A 20000-nucleotide genomic window follows, 5' to 3' on the forward strand; every position below is an offset into this window, starting at 1 on the left:
CTATTATATATTTTTTTTTATCACATATATTGGTATTATTTTGACTAAAAGTTCACATGTATGTGTTTTATGTTCATATAGATATAGGGGATAAAGAACGCACTAAAAAACAGCAACTAACCTTATTGGATCCCATACAGACTAGAGATCCCCCACTCCCTGGTGGATCCTGCAGGAGTTTGAATAGCCCTGACCACAAACAAAACCATGGCAACTCGGGCCTATACTGCCTGATCGGCCGTCGAGTAGTCCCCGTTCCTCCTAAGGAACTGGATGGCAGAGCAGAGTGCAAATTACCTGCAGAAGGGAAGGTGTGCTGGAGTAGAAAGTGATCCACAGTGAGTAAGAGAAACCACAAAACACCAGAGGGTGAATATTGCTAAAGAATATGCCATCTACTTATTGACGACAATCAGAAGGTTGGTGCAGAGCTGAGAACATTAACAGCAGAGAGAGGTGTCCTAGCTGGTCTTCCACTGACTGGCAGAAACTAACAGCAATATGGCTGAACTTGATAATTGGAATAATAGAACGTATTTAAGCTGCACCCAAAAAGTGATTGGGTAGACAAATGAGAAAATGAATACACCTGTTACCCCACTAGAACTAAAGATAACAGAAACTAAACACCCTAAGAAAAAGTGTATCTGCTGTTGTCTGGCGGACAGAGAAGCTGACCAAAGATCACAGACTCAAGGGTTTGTATCCAGACGCATAACCCTATGGTTAGAGGTACAGCTAGAAGGCGCGATATGGAAGGCTAAAGATTGGGCTGCTTGTTGCATACTTGTTAGGGAATCTGTGGGTTGAAACCACTAATCTGCGTTTTGGCCGTACATGCAATCCAATCCCACCTACAGGTCTTCTGACCTGATCTAACAGCCTTGTTGGCACGCGATGAGCTCATCTGTATTCCCACAACTCAATGGAAGGCTTAGTAATGGCCTCTAGGTATATTATACACTACAGCCTATCCGATACTGTCGAGGCTAGGGTCTAATATGCTACCTATGACTGTATCCAACTAATTTCAAGCTCTTTAACAAAAACATGTCTTAGTAATGTTAAAGGGAACCTGTCATCAGGAATTTGGCTTTCAACCTAAACGTTTCCCCCTCTGCAGCTCCTGGGCTGCATTCTAGGAAGGTTTTTGTACTTTTTGTGCCCCTTTTTAAACCAAAATAAACACTTTATAAACTTGTACCTTTCTGTTTGAAAATCTTGTTAATTTTCCATGGGGGCGGGCCGTGTGGCGTCCGTTGCTGTAGCTTACGCCGTCCCCCATGCTCCAAATCATGCCTCATAACGCCGCCCACTGCGCCGAGGTCCCGTGCACGCCGGGACACCTAGTGACGTGGTCGCATGCACGAGAGTATGGGCGGCGCTGTGATTGCATCGCAAGTGCCCGCCCATACTCTCGTGCCCGCCCTTTCCCCACTGCCTCCAGCGTTCTGCGCCGGCCCGACGTCACCTCCTTCCCATCGTACCCTGCAGCAGGAAATAGATGGGAGGAGCGGAGCACAGGAGAAGCAGAGGATCTGAGCGACGTACAGAGGGGAGAGCGCGCACACGAGAGTATGGGCGCGCACTTGCGATGCAATCACAGCGCCGCCCATACTCTCGTGCATGCGACCACGTCACTAGGTGTCCCGGCGTGCACGGGACCTCGGCGCAGTGGGCGGCGTTATGAGGCATGATTTGGAGCATGGGGGACGGCGTAAGCTACAGCAACGGACGCCACACGGCCCGCCCCCATGGAAAATTAACAAGATTTTCAAACAGAAAGGTAAAAGTTTATAAAGTGTTTATTTTGGTTTAAAAAGGGGCACAAAAAGTACAAAAACCTTCCTAGAATGCAGCCCAGGAGCTGCAGAGGGGGAAACGTTTAGGTTGAAAGCCAAATTCCTGATGACAGGTTCCCTTTAAAGTGATCCCACCTTAGATAAGGATGGTAATTGGTAATCACAGAGAGCCTATTTAATAACACCGGCACTGACAGACTTTTTATTATTTTTTTTTTACATGTATTTTCTTTGCAGTAATACATGTTCATTGTTAATATATCTTAGCATTTCAGAGTGCAACTGTCTTTTTATTTGGACTTATGTGTTTGTTTTTTTATTAGAATATTTTTGGACCAGTTTTTTCGTAGTCATTTGTGACCAGACAAGGCAAACTCAAACTGACAGGGTCGCTGTCAGAGGTAACATAATCTTGTGACTGAGACAAGTATTATACCATTTTTCTCACAATGCTTTCTGCTTCCTTACTCAAAATTATATCCCAGCAGATGGTAAAAGAGGCATTTGTGATCTGTTTTTACTAATAATTCTGCCAGTGTTTGGTGGTGGTGCTGCTGATAGCCAAACTCAAACGCCACACTCTTTGGCTTGATATTTATTTTTTTTTTCCCTTTCTTTCTTTCTAGACTACCCCATTCACTGCAATTGCCTTTTTTTTTTTCCTTGCAATACATCTTGGGAAAATGTGTAAATTTCGACAGTGTTTTCAACCACCTCGACAAGTATGTAGGAACAAGAAATGATAGGTTTGTACACAGAAAGCTAAATGTGCAATATAGTTGTGGCATGGAAGATTGTCAAATTAGATTTGAAAATAGGTGCTCACTAGCATAAATCGCCCTAAAAACACTCCTGCATTCCCTGCCTCAGCTTTTATACAAGCTTTTTGATAGTGTCAAGGTAAACACATAACCAAGGTTCACTCATTGCCTACTGCCTGATTCTTTTTTTTTTAAATTCTTTATTTTAAAGACCAACTCGAGAACACACAAAATAACAACTGCGCCACAGAGAGCAGAATAACAGATTTCAAATATTTAACATTGACATGTAGCCCACTCTTCCTCTCCCCTGTACATATCCAGTTACTGCAACTGCTCGAGTCAGGCCCAGTTTAATCCTTTTATGAACCAACCCAACAAGGGTAGAATACAGAACATACATAGGAAGAGAAAGCAAAGCCCAAAAGAATTTAGAACAGGATAAGAGAAAGAGGAAGAAAGGGGAATGCAGGGGCGGGGAGAATAGGAGAAGATAGGGGACAAAGAAGTGAGAGGAAGGGAAAGCGAGAGAAGAGAGGAGAAAGAGAAGAATAAAAAAAAAAAAAAAGGGGGGAGGAGGGGGGGGAGAGTGCTCCTCCAGAGCCTCACAGCAGCCGTGGAGCAGCGAGTAATCTGGCGTAATCCGCCGAGTAAGTGAACTCCAACCATGGGAACCAGGTCCTACGAAAACCTTCCTGACTGTCATTGAGAGAGGATGTCAGGTCCTCCATGTGCCTTAGGTCATCAACCCTTGAAACCCACTGTGCCAATGTGGGGGGGGTAGAGGACTTCCAGCCCAGCGGGATGCACGACCTGGCGGCCATTACCAGAAATCTAAGCAAAGAACGCTTGTATCTATGAGCCGGGAGTTCCGAAAGCTGTAAAATAAACAGTTCCGGACCCAGTGTCTCAGCCGTGCCGGTCACCAGTCTAATTACCTCCCTCACTCCTGACCAAAACCGTTGCAAGGAAGGGCAAGACCAAAAGATGTGCACGTAATCACCCTCCCCCGAGCCACACCTCCAGCAAACGGGATCGACTGAGGGGAATATCCTATGAAGTCTGGTCGGGACTCTATACCACCTAGTCAACAGTTTGAAGTTGGCCTCCAACATTCTGGAACTGATCGAAGTTTTATGTGCCATCATTAGGACGTTGTTTCGTTGCGTGTCTGATAGGGTCGTCCCAAGGTCCCTTTCCCACTGCCGCAAATAAACCGGGGTGGGCAAATCTCCCGGGTCTGATAGCAAATTGTATGCCAGGGAAAGTGAGTGCCGCAGGGCCCCCTCTCCCAAGCACAATTTTTCGAATCTTGTGAGAGGCCCAGCATACCGGGCGAAGCAGGGAAGGGAGCTCAAGAAATGCCTCAACTGCATGGCCCTCCATCTCCCCAGGGGGTCCGGAGGCAGGAGACCACATATATCCGAAAGAGATAGCCAGTCACCCTCCTCTCCCATCTGGTAAGCTCTGAATCTGCCCCCCTGTACCCAACTCCGAAAAACTGGGTCCGAGAGGCCAGGACGGAAATCCGGATCTCCTATAATTGGTGACATGGGGGAAGGCAACGGCAGGAGGAGGCGCCGAACCTCTCCCCTCGAACAACATTCCAGAGTAGCGCCAATGGTGGGGTGAGATCTCAGAGAGGCCGGGGAAAAACTCCCGACCCAAGGCATGGCCGGTAGATGCACCTCCGAGAAACTCTGTTCCAGGGCGACCCATGGTTTCATCCTAGAGTGACGACACCAGTCCAGAACCCTAACCATATGTGTGGCCCAGTAATATTTTTTCATATCAGGTATTCCCAGCCCTCCCCTACGCTTAGGTCTGCACAATAGGGAACGGGAAAGTCTCGCCGGCTTATTCGCCCAGATAAATTTAGTATATAGTGAGGCCAATTCCTTGAAAAAAGAGCTCGGGATCTTAATTGGCAGGGCCTGGAAGAGGTAAAGTAGTCGTGGTAATATGTTCATCTTCAATATTGCACACCTCCCAAACCATGTGAAAAGACCCCTCGCCCAGTTTGCGCAGTCTGTTCTAATGGACTGCAGGAGAGGAAGATAGTTCAGCTTATATAATTGGCTGTTGTCCGCTGCCAGCTGGACCCCCAGGTACCTCAGAGAGTGATTAGCCCACTTAAACCCGAACGCCGATTGAAGCGAAATAACATGATCTTGGGGGAGAGATACATTCATAGCCTCCGATTTTGACATGTTAATTCTAAAATTAGAAAGAGAGGAGTATGTTTCCAGCTCTCTCAGTAAATTGGGCAGGGAGACCCGAGGATTGGTGATAAAGAAAAGTAAATCGTCCGCGTACGCCGCGATTTTGTAGGTGGAGCCCGCAACTGTAGGGCCAGAAATGTCAATGTTACCTCTAATTCGGCTAAGCAGGGGTTCCAGGGTCAGGATAAAGATCAGGGGTGAAAGGGGGCAACCCTGCCTTGTGCCGTTAAGAATGGAAAATCTATCTGAAAGGAGACCGTTCACCCTGACCGCGGCAGAGGGGTTGCTATACAGAGAGCATATCCACCTGAGCATCATCCTCCCCAACCCCACCTCCCGCAGAACCTCCTCCATGAATATCCAATTGACTCTGTCGAACGCTTTTTCTGCGTCGGTCGACGAGCATCAGGGGCAACCCTTCCGAATTAGCCCTGTGGATTAGATTCAGCGCCTTAGTGGTGTTGTCCCTCGCTTCCCTTCCCTTCATGAACCCAGCCTGGTCAGGGTGGACAATCCCCCCCAGCAATGGAGAGAGTCTCTCTGATAATATTCTGGTGAAGAGCTTCAAGTCTGTGTTGAGGAGGGAGATGGGTCGGTAACTAGAACAAGAGGTAGGGTCTTTACCCTCTTTAGGAATGACTACTATTACTGCCTGATTCTAATTAATGTTGGATTGAGTGCATGCTTGAAAAATTACATCAGACACACAGTCGGATATTCATCTTTCCTCAATCGAGGTTGGCTCAGAACTGACTGATTTATTCAAGAACATGCCTTTTATATAACCTAGGCAAGGGGAATGGTCTGCTCTACACTGGGCATGCTCGGATGTGTTCATTGGTCAGTAGGTTGAACAACGTGTTAGTCCATGAGCTGATTGGGGGGCGTCATCGTAGGCGGGTATATGACATGACGTCATTAGATGGATCCATGGTGATGCTGATAGGAGGGTCTATGTCGTCATCTGTTGGATCCATGCTGATGGGAGGGTCTATGATATCATCGATGGCCATCTTAGTTATATCTGAAAACCTGGCACATGTAGGGCAAATTGACACATTTCCCACAATCCCTTGTCAAGAGGTTATTTAAGTATTTGATCTAATGGCCCTCCTCAACAATCGTCTCTATTGCACTTTGCAGCTATCACATCACATGGTAAAGTATTATCGGGAAGTCCATACGGTCTTCCCGGAGGTCAAATGAGCCTTCTGTGACTGATGTATTCTTCTGCAATCCATCGCTTTTATACTATTACTGTGACTGGTAAAAATAAAAGTACCTAGAACTGCAAATTCCTCTTTAAGAAATTCCATACAAGTTGCCAGATCCAGTATAATCTCCTTATTCTCTCAGCCTGTTACCTGTTTAAGAATGTTATCTAGGAGTTCACTCCCAGTTAATTACTGGTCAAGGTCCCACTTTGGTGCTGGTTAATTCTTGCCCTAATTGTATCCAATGCTCATGCATAAATAGTTTCACAAGTCATTCAGTAAGTGTATTTTATGACTTCTGTGCTGACATTTCTCATTCTCTACATTCTATTTATTGGAAGAATCCGCCCTCGTTACATTGGTTTATCCACTTTCTAATGCAGCAATTTTCGGATCCATTTGCCATTTTCCTCTTGGCTTTAACTTAGAAGACAGTAGTATTTCTTGTATCCTTTAGGAAAGGTCATCAATGTCTGGCTAAAATCAGACACCCTGCACCCCCACCGATCAGCTGTTCGCGGTGGGGGCTGCAAGAACAGGAAATGCTCAGTTCCGAAGCTGCCCCATCAACTGATCATGGCTGGGTACTGCACATCCGCCTCCCAATTCAAATCAATGGGAGGCAGATACGCAGTACCCAGCCGCGGCCGCTATCTGTTGAGCATTTCCTGTATGTATGTGTGTAAATATATATATATATATATATATATATATATATATATATATATATATATATATATATATATATATATATACATATACACACATACATATACACATACATATACACATACATATACACATACATATACACATACATATACACATACATATACACATACATATACACATACATATACACATACATATACACATACATATACACATACATATACACATACATATATATATACTATATATGTATGTGTATATATGTGTGTGTACTAATTGCAAAACTATTACTTACAAGAAAGGAATAAAATGTTAAAAAATAAAGCATAACTTTTTTTTTTATCCTCAAAAAATAAAAAAATACGGTAATTGATTTTTTTTTTTTTGTGGGTAAAAAAAATTGTCATGCTTTCATTTTTTTGTTAACATTTTATCCCTTTCTTGTAAGTAATATAGTTTTACAATTAGTACCATATAGTAATTTTGGCCAACATCTTTTAGTAATGTTCTCCATCTTGGAGTCATGCTCCCATCCTTGTCCCCATCCTGTATTAATGTGTACACACACACACACACACACACACACACACACACACACACACACACACACACACACACACACACACACACACACACACACACATATATATACATACACATACACACACACACCTGTCCTCTGTTCTCACCTGTCGTCTGTTCTCACCGCGTTTTCTATCCTGCTTCTTGTGGCTCGCAAGCACCAGCCCCACTTAAGATCGCGGCCGCTGTCAGAGGTTCATCTTAAATTCAGAATAATAGTTTGCCGCCGCCGCACAGTAAAGCTTTCTCTGCACTATTCGAATAGCAGCTGCCACCCAATCAGAGGCAAGTAGGTGACGTCATACGCATCAGCTGCTTGCCTCTGGTTGGCCAGCGACTGTCATTGGATTAGTGCAGAGAGAGCTTTACTCTACGCGACGGCAACAACATCTTCATCTGAAATCAAGAAGTGAGCAGTGTCTCCGACCGCGATCGTAAAGGGGAGTACATACCTGTGGGCCACAAGAAGCATCCTTAGTTGCCACATGTTTGAGACATCTGGATTAGACAGTCTTAAAATGCACTAATTTTAAGTTTGCACTATTAATTCAGTTCCAGTATTTCTTCTCCGGCTTATCAGACAAAATTATACTAATTTTGAAGGACGTTCTTCCTAAGACTATTATAAATTAGCCAATTTATTCTGAGTGTGGTGCCGGTCAAGGACCGTTTTATCGGTGTTGCTTGCTGGATTCTGCGCCAGTAGAAAATGTAACTTTTCTGTCTTTACCTTGGAATACAGCGGTTCATCTCATGCTGAACATGTGTGACCTTCAAATAAATAATGTATTTTTTTTTTTTCTTTCTTACCAGGTGACCCCTGCACTATTTCCTCCCAAATGGAGCTGGAAGAAGCTTTCCGATTATATTCTATATATAAAGAGGAGGGACTCAGCATTCACGGTAATCAATCGTCCTTGTTACAGCTCGCTACATATATCGCATTCCGACCACAAAAGTTGACCGTGTAGAGCAGCTTTTTGTTGCAGTTTTCTCTGCTGTCCTTGTACAAGAATCTGCTTTAAGAATTGCTGAGAGTGGGAAAAAAAAAATGTAATTTAAGGCAGGACTGTGGAGTCGGTAAGCCAAACCTGCCACTCCGACTCCTCAATTTCCCTTGCACCGGCTCCGACTCCCACATATATTGCTTATATTTAAGTTAAAATATTGTTGTAGTACAATGTGAACATCAGACATTTAATCATTTTTATGATACAATAATCAAGATATTTAGAACATATAAAATATATTTATTGGTATCCAACTTTAGTACACAAACTGTAATAAATTGTAAATATGTAATACACTATGTAATATAGATTACATACTGTGTGTGTATATGTATATATATATATATATATATATATATATATATATATATAGTTTTTATGGCTGCAGACAGTTGCTCTTTCCTATCCTTTTCTATAACGATAGTTTGGGCCGCACCTTTGCTGAATCTGTCTTTTTGGCTTTGTATTGTATTTTTCTATATCACCGTAGCCTTTACATGTGGGGGGCTATCTATCCATCTTTGGGGACTACTCCGAGGCAGATTAGCTTTCTATATATTTCTATCTGTGAGATTATTTAGGTCTCCGGCTGTGTCGAGGTGTCCAGGTCGTCGTAGGCTCCTCCCATGGCTACTGTTAGTTGTGTGTCAGGATTAGGTCTGCAGTCCGTTAAGTTTCCAGCCACTCTGTTACCTTTTTGGGATTCCGCATTTTTTGATCCTCCTCGGTCCCTGAATCATAACATACGTGGCTGCTGCTGGTAGTCCCAGCATATTCATGAGCTGTGTATAACTGCTTGATCTACAGCAGAGAAAACATTGATTTGCTCAATATGACAGCAAACGGCTCAGTAAGTGACACATCGCTGGAATCAGGGTCTCTGTCTCTACATTATGCCGCTCTCAGATGAAGGAGCAAAAACCTGACGACAGATCCTCTTTAAGGACTTTTTATCTGATGACTGAGATTACTCTTAGCATTTTGTTGTTATGCCCTTCCGCTATATATACCCACTCCTGGCTTTACTACATGCCAATGATAGATTTTTTTTTTCTATACTGACCATGTTAAAGGAGCTTATCCTTGTTTAGCTGTGGTCCAATTTCAGTTGCAGCTGCGAAGTTTCTTGCTGAAGAAACACATAGCTTTTTGTTATGTCTTTCCCCACCCATTTGTCCCATCTTCCTTGTGCTTTATTGTAGTAGTGGGACTAGTGGCCTGTTGGTCAACACCCTAGTAAGGCTAAGTTCAGGGTCAGAACAGGGTCTAGACATGTGACTGTGCACAGGGGAAAGGACCCATCTAGGGACATTAGGGAGTTCAGGGATCAGCCAGAGGTGAGTGTGAGGTGCTGACCCCTCTCCCTATCTCCAGGGCCTTCTTCTTTTCCCTGGTTTTACCATGTGTTGCACCGCTCACCGGATATTCCCTCATCCTGGCGCTACAAGTGGACAATGGATATGTCCTGTATAGAGCACTCATGGGCCAATTAAATAGGGCTAAACAAGGTGTGCGACCTGTAACCCAAAGCATCATGAGTAGGGATGATCGAATACCTCAAATATTCGGCTTTGCAAATATTTTCCGAATAGGTCGCCGCTATTCGCCAATATTCGATGTGCAATGTAAGTCTCTGAGAAACCTGAATAACAACTATTCGGGCTTCCCATAGACTTACATTGCGCATCGAAAAGTCGCATAGCGGCGACCTATTCGGAAAATATTCGCAAAGCCGAATATTTGAGGTATTCGATCATCCCTAATAATGAGTCCTGGCGTTCAGTTAGTCACAAAGTTGCGACAACTCAACACACTTTTTATTCTGTGCCCAACAAAATGGATTTAATCTTGACGCCAGTCATGTGACTTCCATGTATTATTGAACCAAACTCGTGTCCTATATAATCTAGAATACGTGGGGGCACATAACATAGGATATGAGGTTTTACGAACAATGCCATGTTTTGGCCATCAATATCTGATCATTAGGTACCCTCCCGATGAGCACCTTCGCCTGGCAGTAGCTCTGGTGGAAGTGTGACATCCCTTTATTATTGCCCTTGGCCTACGTCGCCTGGCTTCTTTGCCTGATACTGCACCTAAAAACACTCCTTCACAGCAGACGTGAATTAGTGATGTCATTGTGTCTACAGTCTGCACGCATGCTGAATGGTGGAAGGAGGAGCTGGTGGCTCCCTCCTCCATCAAAATATTCACCACTATTTGCATCCTAAGGCTATGTGCCCACAGGAGCTTGTTTCTGCGGATTTTGCCACGGAAAATCTGCGGATTTTTCTGGATTTTCCAGATAAATCCGCAGGTTTTAGCATGTACAGTCACTCCCCATGTTATCCTATAATAAGGATAACTGTGGGGAAAAAAAGGCGCAAAGTAGGGTCTTACCCGGTATGACACGTGGGGGCAAGTGTGGGTTAGTACACTCACCTGAAAGGGTTGTGCAAGTCACAACCCCTATAAAGGCACGTAGTAGATATGGAAGGCAGCGGTCCCGCAGTGTAGATATATTCCAAGAGGTAGAGCAGAAAGCAGGTTTCAAAATCCGCGCCAGCCCACAGAGAATCCAGAAGCTTGTTAATAAATCCTTTCTTTCTTTATTTTTTACACAGGTCTACGCGTTTCGAGGACATATCCATCCTCATCAGGACAAAGTACAAAGAAAGACTATAGCAAACAGGGAGTCGCAGCCTCCTATAGATGTGTTAAAAAGAGGCCACGCATGCAGAGATTACGTCATCCACCCCCTTCGTGACTCAGACACGTGCAGCGGTGGATAAAGTAGCCATCATTGACAAACAAAAAAAGGGGAAAAAAAAGGGGGGATAAAACAAGGAAGCTTGTTTTTTTTTTTCCCCCCTTTTTTTTCCCCTTTTTTTGTTTGTCAATGATGGCAACTGATGATGAGGATGGATATGTCCTCGAAACGCGTAGACCTGTGTAAAAAATAAATAAAGAAAGGATTTACTAACAAGCTTCTGGATTCTCTGTGGGCTGGCGCGGATTTTGAAACCTGCTTTCTGCTCTACCTCTTGCAATACATGTTATCCTATGGGACATGGGGAGTGCTGTGTCCACGCTGCGGAAAGTGCGGCTGCCGAACATGCTGCCGATGTAGGCATCCGCATGTATAATTGCATGTCAATTATTCATGCGGAATTACCTGCAGATGTCCCGGCCCTCCGCTATGGAGATAAGAGGCCGGGACGTCCGCAGGTAAGCCGCATGAATGTCCGCATGTTTCCCGCAGCTATTCCGCTGTAATCTAGCAGCTAAAAATAGCTGCGGACGCCGGCGGGCAGCTGCGGGAAACATGCGCTCATACCTGCGGATACATCCGCAGGTACGAGCGCCCGTGGGCACATAGCCTAAGGATGCAGATAGCCGTGAAACCAGTGTGGCTGCATGGAGAGGTCCATGGGCCAGTTATTTCAGTTCTCTTGGTCTGTGAGCCGGACTGGAACAGCAGGAAGGCCGAATTTGCCTGTGGGCCGCCCTTTGCCCACATCTGGTCTAATGTATACTTATTTTTTTAAAACTGGTACTATATATTGAAGCCTGCTAAATAAAGATTTTTCCCAGTTTAATTTTTGTCGAAGTCCAAAACTGATACTTCGACTTCAATAGAATTTCAAAATTATTTTCCATATTCATCTATGTGAAATAAAATAGGTACAGTTTGTTTGGCAGAAAAAAAAAAAGTTGGCAATTATGACGCGTTTTGTGATGCATAAAATGAAGAATCAATTTGCTCTTTGCATCAGCAGTGTCCCGGGTGCCACCGATTCCTCTACACAGCCATAAATTATGATTAGAAGCTTCAAAGCGTCCGATTTTTGTCATCGCGGAAATGATAGTAAGGAAGCAACAAGTGGAATTTCACGCCTTTTCAGAGAGAAATTCTTCAAATGTTAATCCTGGTCACCGTTTGGCATTGTAACTGAATTTGTAGAGCAAAGCGGGAACCCCAAAAAAATACTTGTATGTTAAAATAACGCAGTGTGCGCTGTAAACACATGATTAATGACTTTTGACAAGGTGTATATAGGGAAAGATTTTCGTTTTTTGGTGTAGGAACGATTCATTATCCATTCGGCGCACAGTGGAGCTGGGAGCCGGTTTTCCTGCCACACGTCTTTTATGTTATTTGCAGAGAGACGATTTATTCTTTGCTTTTGGCATTGTTCAACATCTGCTGCATATGTAATTACTACCGTTCATGTGCTGCAAACGAGTCTCGGCTCCATGTTTTGCGCCTTTTCAGTGTGCGACATAAAGCAGTATACACAATGGAGGCGATTTATCAATGGTGTTGGAGCACGCCTGAACAGAGGCGCTACAGATGGTGCAAATGGAATGAGATTTCAGGTGTCGTAACCTATTTGGCAGCAATCTGCCTGATGGGGCTTACATTTTTTATTTTTTTTTTCCCCACTGACTTCAGTTTTCAATTTTCATTCAAAACAAATTGTTTTTTTTTTTTTTTTTTGCTCTATGCTATAGTGTAGATGCCTTTTCATTGTGAAATTTTGCCCCGTGTATAACGTGTATGTATATAGTGTGTGTGTGTGTGTGTGTGTGTGTGTGTGTGTGACGCCCCTGGACTATCAGGTCGTCACAGGGTATTGCACAACCTGCCCTCCCGTTCAATAGCCACATCCTTCTTGGTTATGGGTCCCTAACTACATGATGTTGCTAATCAAAATCCTAGGTACACTCTGCACCACACCCACCAGACACAACAGTGGACGGCCTAAGTGGAATAGGGTCGCCCACTTGGGGGGTTGGTTAGGGGAGGTCAGGAGTGTCAGGAACAAGGAAGTAGTAGTTTAAAAGCGAAGGAGAGAGGAGGTCAGGAGCAGGGCTCCTAAGTAGTGACCTAGGTGACAGACGGTGGTCTGGGCCTAGGAGCTGGACCCCCGGTCGCAGGGGATCGTGGCAAGGGGCACGGAACTGTCGAGGAGGACGTCCAGCGGCCTTGCACAATCACCGGGCTGGGACCAGGGCACGACTGGAAGCTTCAGGCAACCTGACCATTTACCAGACAAAAACGGAGCCTTCAAGATATGCTCTCCACCCGCTGCAAAATCGGGGTACTAGCGCAACGAGGGGGATAGGACTTTCCACTCAAACGGTCCAAAAAATCCCAAGTGTGAACCCTGAGAGCAAGCTCCCACACTTAGCCATAGTGGGGATCGGGACCCGACTAGTTCCATACTACCGGGGCCAACAAAGTAGTAAACTTAGTGCCAGGAGGCAGGTCACGCATCATCAGGCAGCACCATCGGGGACGGGACTCGAACTAGCTCCCCTCAGCGGCAGCGGTGTCCAGAACTTTGGTTTATCCAGTTGTCTGTGTCAGCTTTATGGACTGAGTGAGTACGCAAGTGACTCCATTGCACCCAACGGCACAATCAGAGTCCCGGGGCATTACCCCTATCCGTGGAGGGTTCTAACACCTGGCTGCCCACTCCATTGCCCCCGGGTACTCCCAACTGCAGCGGTGGTACTCCACATTACCACACACCACGGGTGGCGTCACAAACTCTAAACACTGTACCCTGTAAATACCCCCCTTCATTTAAATGTCCGCACGACCCCCGGGTCCGGAGACCCCCCCTCGAGCCACCGCAGAGAACCGTATTCTAGTATACTGTCTGTAAGATCCCAGGCCACTCTGTATAATGTAAACAGCTTTTATTACTTACCTGCGGGGTGGTCTGGTCCGATGGGCGTTGCTGGTCTCTGTCAAGTGCCTCTTATCATCTTGAGATCACCGTCCTCCTGCCCAGCTCCTTGTTGATGACAGGTCCTACGTCATCCACACCGAGGCCTCCATTTTCCTCCTGTGCACCCTGGCTGGGGGCAGAGCAAAATACTGTAATGCGCAGGCATGAGGAAAGGTCAAAGACCGCCTGCGTATGTGCACTACAATACTTTGCTCTGCCCTCAGTAGGGCAGAGAGAAAAGCGCTTACGCAGGAGCACAATGCCGGCCTGTATGGGTGACGTAGGGCGCGTCATTCATATGGAGCTGGGAAGGAGGACGGTGGTGGAAGGAAGAGAGGAGGCACTCGAAGATGATTAGCGATGCCCATCGTACTGGGCCGGGAGTATAATAAAGGTCTTTTTTACTTTATACAGAGCAGCATGGACTCTTATATACAGCATTCTGGAATGCTGGTGGTGACCGCAGCTTATACGGTAGTCGCCAAATCCTTTTTAAATAGTAATTGGGTGAAGACACATTTCAGTTCCTTTTAAAATTGGAAAGGTAACCAGATGAATTCTTAGATCTTCATGTGAAATGCCGGGCGAGTCCTGTGTTATGTATTTCTCGTTCCATGGTCTATAAGTGACATCCTTTTTGTTTTCCAGTTTTTCCAAGCATACCACCAAAGCCGGGCTTGCCTTGTCCAGGAGAAGACAGTAAGTAATATTCATTAAACAAATGTTGTATTTTTTAACTTATGCTTATTGTACCTGTGCTTACTTGTACTGCTGTTTGGTGTGAAGCTTTGCCCCCACCCCCCCCCACTTCATGGTGATTAAACCGGGGGTGTAAAACTACCAGACCCCGGTCAGTTACCGCGCACAAGTTATGAGATTGCAATTTCATTACAATTTTAGGCAAGGAATGGTGGCTTAGGAGAATGACGTGTACCCTGTTATTTGGATGACTATGTTGCTGAGGCTTTACTAAACTCACTACCACCATCAATTAGTAAATGATGCTGTGGAATAGAGTGCAATAGGGTCTTACCCGGTAGGGAAATGAGACATCCGTCTCCTTCCTCAGGACATCAAAGGAACAATACATAAAGTTGATGTATTGTTCCTTTGATGTCCTGAGGAAGGAGACGGATGTCTCTGAAACGCATAGACCTGTATGAACAATAAAAAAATTGTATTAATAGACCATTGAGTATCAGCGCGGTGTATACCCGATTTCTATCTACATCCTACTACTTACCACCATCAATTGAGATAAATTACGCGAGTAATGTACATTGAAGTCAGTGTAGTGCGAACTTAACCTTATTTGGGTTCATAATTTCCTTAATATCTCCCATATAAAGAGGGAGGGGATATTATTGGGTAAAATGAACTGTGGCCTATAGTGCTTGAGTCCGTGAGGGTTGCATATACATTACACTGTAAAGAGCTTGGTGTTAATTTTGTCTCTGCTGCAGATCTGACAGTTATTCAGAGCTCATGAATATGCTGGACTACCTGCACCATGTCAAGTAGTCCTGTAATGATAACATTACTGTTTAATCATTAGTAGATTATCAAAATTACAGTAAGCAGCAGATGTCAAGGTATCCTATTCAGTTTAGTGTGACTTGCATGTTCAAATAGACTACTTAAGGCTACTTTACACGCTGCGATATCGGTCCCGATATCGCTAGCGTGGGTACCCGCCCCCATCTGTTGTGCGACACGGGCAAATCGCTGCCCGTGCCGCACAACATCGCCCAGACCCATCACACATACTTACCTGCCCGGCGACGTCGCTGTGACCAGTGAATTGCTTCCTTTCTAAGGGGGCGGTCCGTGCGGCGTCACAGCGACGTCACTGAGCGGCCGCCCAATAGAAGCGGAGGAGCGGAGATGAGTGGCCGGAACATCCCGCCCACCTCCTTCCTTCCTCATAGCGGCCGGGAGGCAGGTAAGGAGAGGTTCCTCGTTCCTGCGGTGTCACACATAGCGATGTGTGCTGCCGCAGGAGCGACGAAATACATTGTTACTGCTGCGGTAACGATTTTTGAGAATGGACCCCCATGTCACCGATGAGCGATTTTGCACGTTTTTGCAACGATGCAAAATCGCTCATCGGTGTCACACGCAGCAACATCGCTAATGCGGCCGGATGTGCGTCACAAATTCCGTGACCCCAACGACTCCGCATTAGCGATGTCGCAGCATGTAAAGCCCCCTTTAGGAGGGTTGCTCCTACTGACAGGTTCCCTTTTTAAGGCTGGATGGCAGCATATGGCATCTGATGTAAGTGCATCTGATGTTATATGCTAATGACCCTTGGCTCTTGCCTTGCTGCCAGCCGATTGTCATACAACCGTGAGCCTATCCTGTGATCAGATCACAGCTGCGGATGAGAGGGCGGGATTAATCTCCCCATCTCCTCCATTGTCAGTTGATGCGATTGCATTCGGATGTCATCTGACTGCAGTCCGTTTTTTTTTTTGTTTTTTTGTTTTTTTTTTTTTCTCTCCACTCGCACCCATAGACTTGTATGGGTTTGGGTGACATGGCTCTCGCTGACAATCTCACCACGCTGCAACTTTTTTCTCAACCAGAATTTTGGATGAGAAAAAAGCTTAACATCTGCTCTCCCTCATTGAATAACATGGTTCAAGTGCAAAGTGAGATTTTGTGTACCCTGAAGAGGTTGTCCACTACTTTTACATTGCCTATCCTTAGGATCAGCTGTTCTCGGTGCCGACAGCAGCAAGCAGCTGGAAATGCTCCGTTTCGGAGCTGCCCCGTTTTTGGATAGCGACCGCGCTCGGGTACTGCACATCCGCCTCCCATTCAACTCAATAGGCGGTAGATGTGCAGTACCCGGCTGCGATCAGAAGACAGAGCAGCACCGAAACTGAGCATTTCTGGCCGCCTGCTGCTGGCACCAAGAACAGCTGATCAGCTAGGGTCCAACTCCCAGCACCCCCACCAATCAGACCTATCCTAAGAAAATTCCATCAATGTAAAAGTAGTGGACAACCTCTTTTAACTTTTGCATTTAAGAAGTAAATGACCAATAAAAAACGGTTAATGTCTATGTTCACCTTCAACTTTTGTCTGGTGCCATGAAAAAAAACAAAACTAAAACACTAGTTGTATCAATGTGACGCCATGGAGAGTGGTACAACTAGTGTTTTTTTTGTTGTTTTTTTTTTTATATGGTACCAAACAAGGGTTAATTGAGACATATCTGATGTATTATAACATCCTATCTAGTTTAGCCTTGTCCAGGCCGGCTACACCTCCAGCTCATTGTGTACAAAACTCTTCCAACATATATCCTAAACTTGTAAATGGAGTTATATTAGTTAGACGGCGGAAAAAAAATGTTGTCCTTTTAGACCTCAATCATGTCATATTTTTCTCATGTCTAATATTAGACCCTTAAGGGTGCTTTATACATTGCGACATCGCTAACGATATATCGTCGGGGTCACGTCGTTAGTGACGCACATCCGGCGTCGTTAGCGACATCGCAGCGTGTGAGAGCTAGGAGCGTCGCTCCTTTTTCATGATATCATTGGTGGTGCATGCCGCTGGTTCTTCGTCATTCCCGCTATGTGTGACACCGCAGGAACGACGAACATCTCCTTACCTGCATCCACCGGCAATGAGGAAGGAAGGAGGTGGGCGGAATGTTCCGGCCGCTCATCTCCCCCCCCCCTCCCTCTGCTATTGGGCGGCCGCTTAGTGACGACGCTATGACGCCGAAACGAACCGCCCCCTTAAAGGAGAAATTGTTCTGTGTCTCCAGCGATGTCGCTAAGCAGGTACGTGCGTGTGACGCTGCCGTAGCGATATTGTTCGCTACGGCAGCGATCACCCCCATGACAAAACAGCGACGTGGGTGAGTGCTATCGCGCACGACATCGCTAGCAATGTCGCAGCATGTGAAACACCATTTAGTTGATGATCTCTTTTTGTATTTTGGTTTTTTTTTTTCCAATTTTACAGCTGCGGCTTCATTCACTCCTACTTGAAACCCACAGCTGTGTTCTATAAATTTCTATAATAGCGGGATACACCGGCCCTTATCTTGGGGCAGTTCGCCCTTGTACACAAAGGACAATTCATGTTCGCTCCCATAGAATCTCACGACTTTATATTCGTGGGAGAAAGTCAATAGTCAGCATTCTAAACTCCTTACCTATGATAGTTTTTGCTGAGCAGGTGCATCCAGCGCCCTCCTGTCTGACAATGGGTGGATTCATTATTGTGCAATTGGCCTTTAGTGTGCCTGGATAAGCGTGAGATTCACCCACTGATATCCATATAGTAAAGCTGATTTCTCTAACCCCCAAATCGCCAATTAGTGCAGCATTTAATCCACACATCCTTTTGGACATTCTTACATTTGCCTAAAAAAGTACAACTTTTTGCATTCTTTTATGCTGTTTTTGACATTTTTAAAAATGGACTGGTCAGATATGCAAATTATTTTATAAATTGAGTTACAGAAAAGTCGCAATTGTCACTCCAAATAGGAGGGTGGCATAAAAATTGGGAAAAGCTCTCTGGGACAGAAGTACTGTAAAAATGAATTTGGGTATGGGCACACGTTGAGTGTTTGATTGCAGACATTTCTGCATCTTTTTGCCGGAAAAATGCACTGTAAACGCATTCTTTTTCTTTTTGGATTATTTTTTGCATGCATTCAGTGGTGAAAAATGCATGCAAAAATGTTCAAAGCATTGACATGCTGCAGATTTTATTTTCTGCACCAAATCTGCAAGGAAAAAAAAAACCTCAAGATGTGCACAAAAGTTTAATATTCTCATTGACTTTGCTTCATAAGCCAAAAAAACCACAATAAAAATGCAATGTGTGCACACAGGCTTTAAGGAACCTGTTGAAAAAAACCCCCATTGCTTTTTACCTGCAGCCGTTGTGGTAATCTGCGGGTAAATACCATTTGCAGCAGCCTATGGGTATGTGCGCACTAGGCGTTTTTTTTCACGCTGCGTTTTTATGTGCGTTTTTGTCTCAAAAAACGTACCCGCGGCTAAAAAAAACGCGGCAAAAACGCATGCGTTTTTGCCGCGATTTGGTGCGTGTTTTTGCTGCATTTTTGCTCACTGCGTTTTTAATCAGTGCACAATGCCATTAAAGATTGTTGATGAAAAAAAAAAAAAAAAAGGTCTGATGTCATTTCCTTCTTCAAAATGTTCATTGTATGCAGGAGAGCAGACAGCTGCAGAACTAGTGTATGCAGGAGAGCAGACAGCAGCTGCAGAACTACAAGGCTCAGCATCCTCCATTCACTAGTGTATGCAGTTTTTTGCCCAAAAAGAAAAAAAAAATGACATGGGCTTCGCCATATTTTTGTATGCTAGCCGGGTACAGCAGGCAGGTACGGGCTGCCCCCAACCCCCAGCTGCCTATTTGTACCCGGCTGGGAACCAAAAATAAAGAGAAGCCCTTTTTTTTTTTTTTAATTATTTCATGAATTTCATGAAATAATTAAAAAAAAAAATGACGTGGGCTTCGCCTAATTTTTGAGTCCAGCCGGGTACAACTAGGCAGCTGGGGATTGGAATCCACAGTGCAGGGTGCCCAAGATCTCTGGGCACCCCCACTGCGAATTGCAGTCCGCAGCCACCCCAGAAAATGGCGCTTTCATAGAAGCGCCATCTTCTGGCGCTGTATCCAACTCTTCCAGCTGCCCTGAAGCCGGGTGGCTAGCCGGGTAATAATGGAGTTAGGGCTAGCTGTATATTATCAGCTAGCCCTAAGCCCGAAATTCATGGTGTCACGCCAATATTAGACATGGCCACCATGAATTTCTAGTAATGATAAAAAAAAAAAAAAAAACACACAGAAAATTTTTTTTATTAGAAATAAAACACAACACAATTAGTGACTCCACCTTTATTGAAATAAAGAACCCCCCTCCGCAGTAATCCTGGGTTAGGGTCCCGCGCCGTCCAATCTGGATCCAATATCATCTGATCGGTTTGCTG

General features: G+C 44.9%; 1 protein-coding gene across 1 annotated transcript in view; it reads left to right on the forward strand.

Moving 5' to 3' along the window:
- PRKCZ (protein kinase C zeta) overlaps positions 1–20000 on the forward strand; it is a 192016-nt gene that overhangs the window by 52801 nt on the left and 119215 nt on the right. Inside the window, exons 4-5 of the mRNA XM_075328752.1 lie at positions 8067–8156; positions 14656–14706. Coding sequence (XP_075184867.1) covers positions 8067–8156; positions 14656–14706 — 141 coding nt within the window. The remainder of the gene's footprint in view (positions 1–8066; positions 8157–14655; positions 14707–20000) is intronic.

This window comes from Anomaloglossus baeobatrachus, chromosome 11 (assembly GCF_048569485.1).
Source record: "Anomaloglossus baeobatrachus isolate aAnoBae1 chromosome 11, aAnoBae1.hap1, whole genome shotgun sequence".
Classification (NCBI taxonomy): Eukaryota; Metazoa; Chordata; class Amphibia; order Anura; family Aromobatidae; genus Anomaloglossus; species Anomaloglossus baeobatrachus.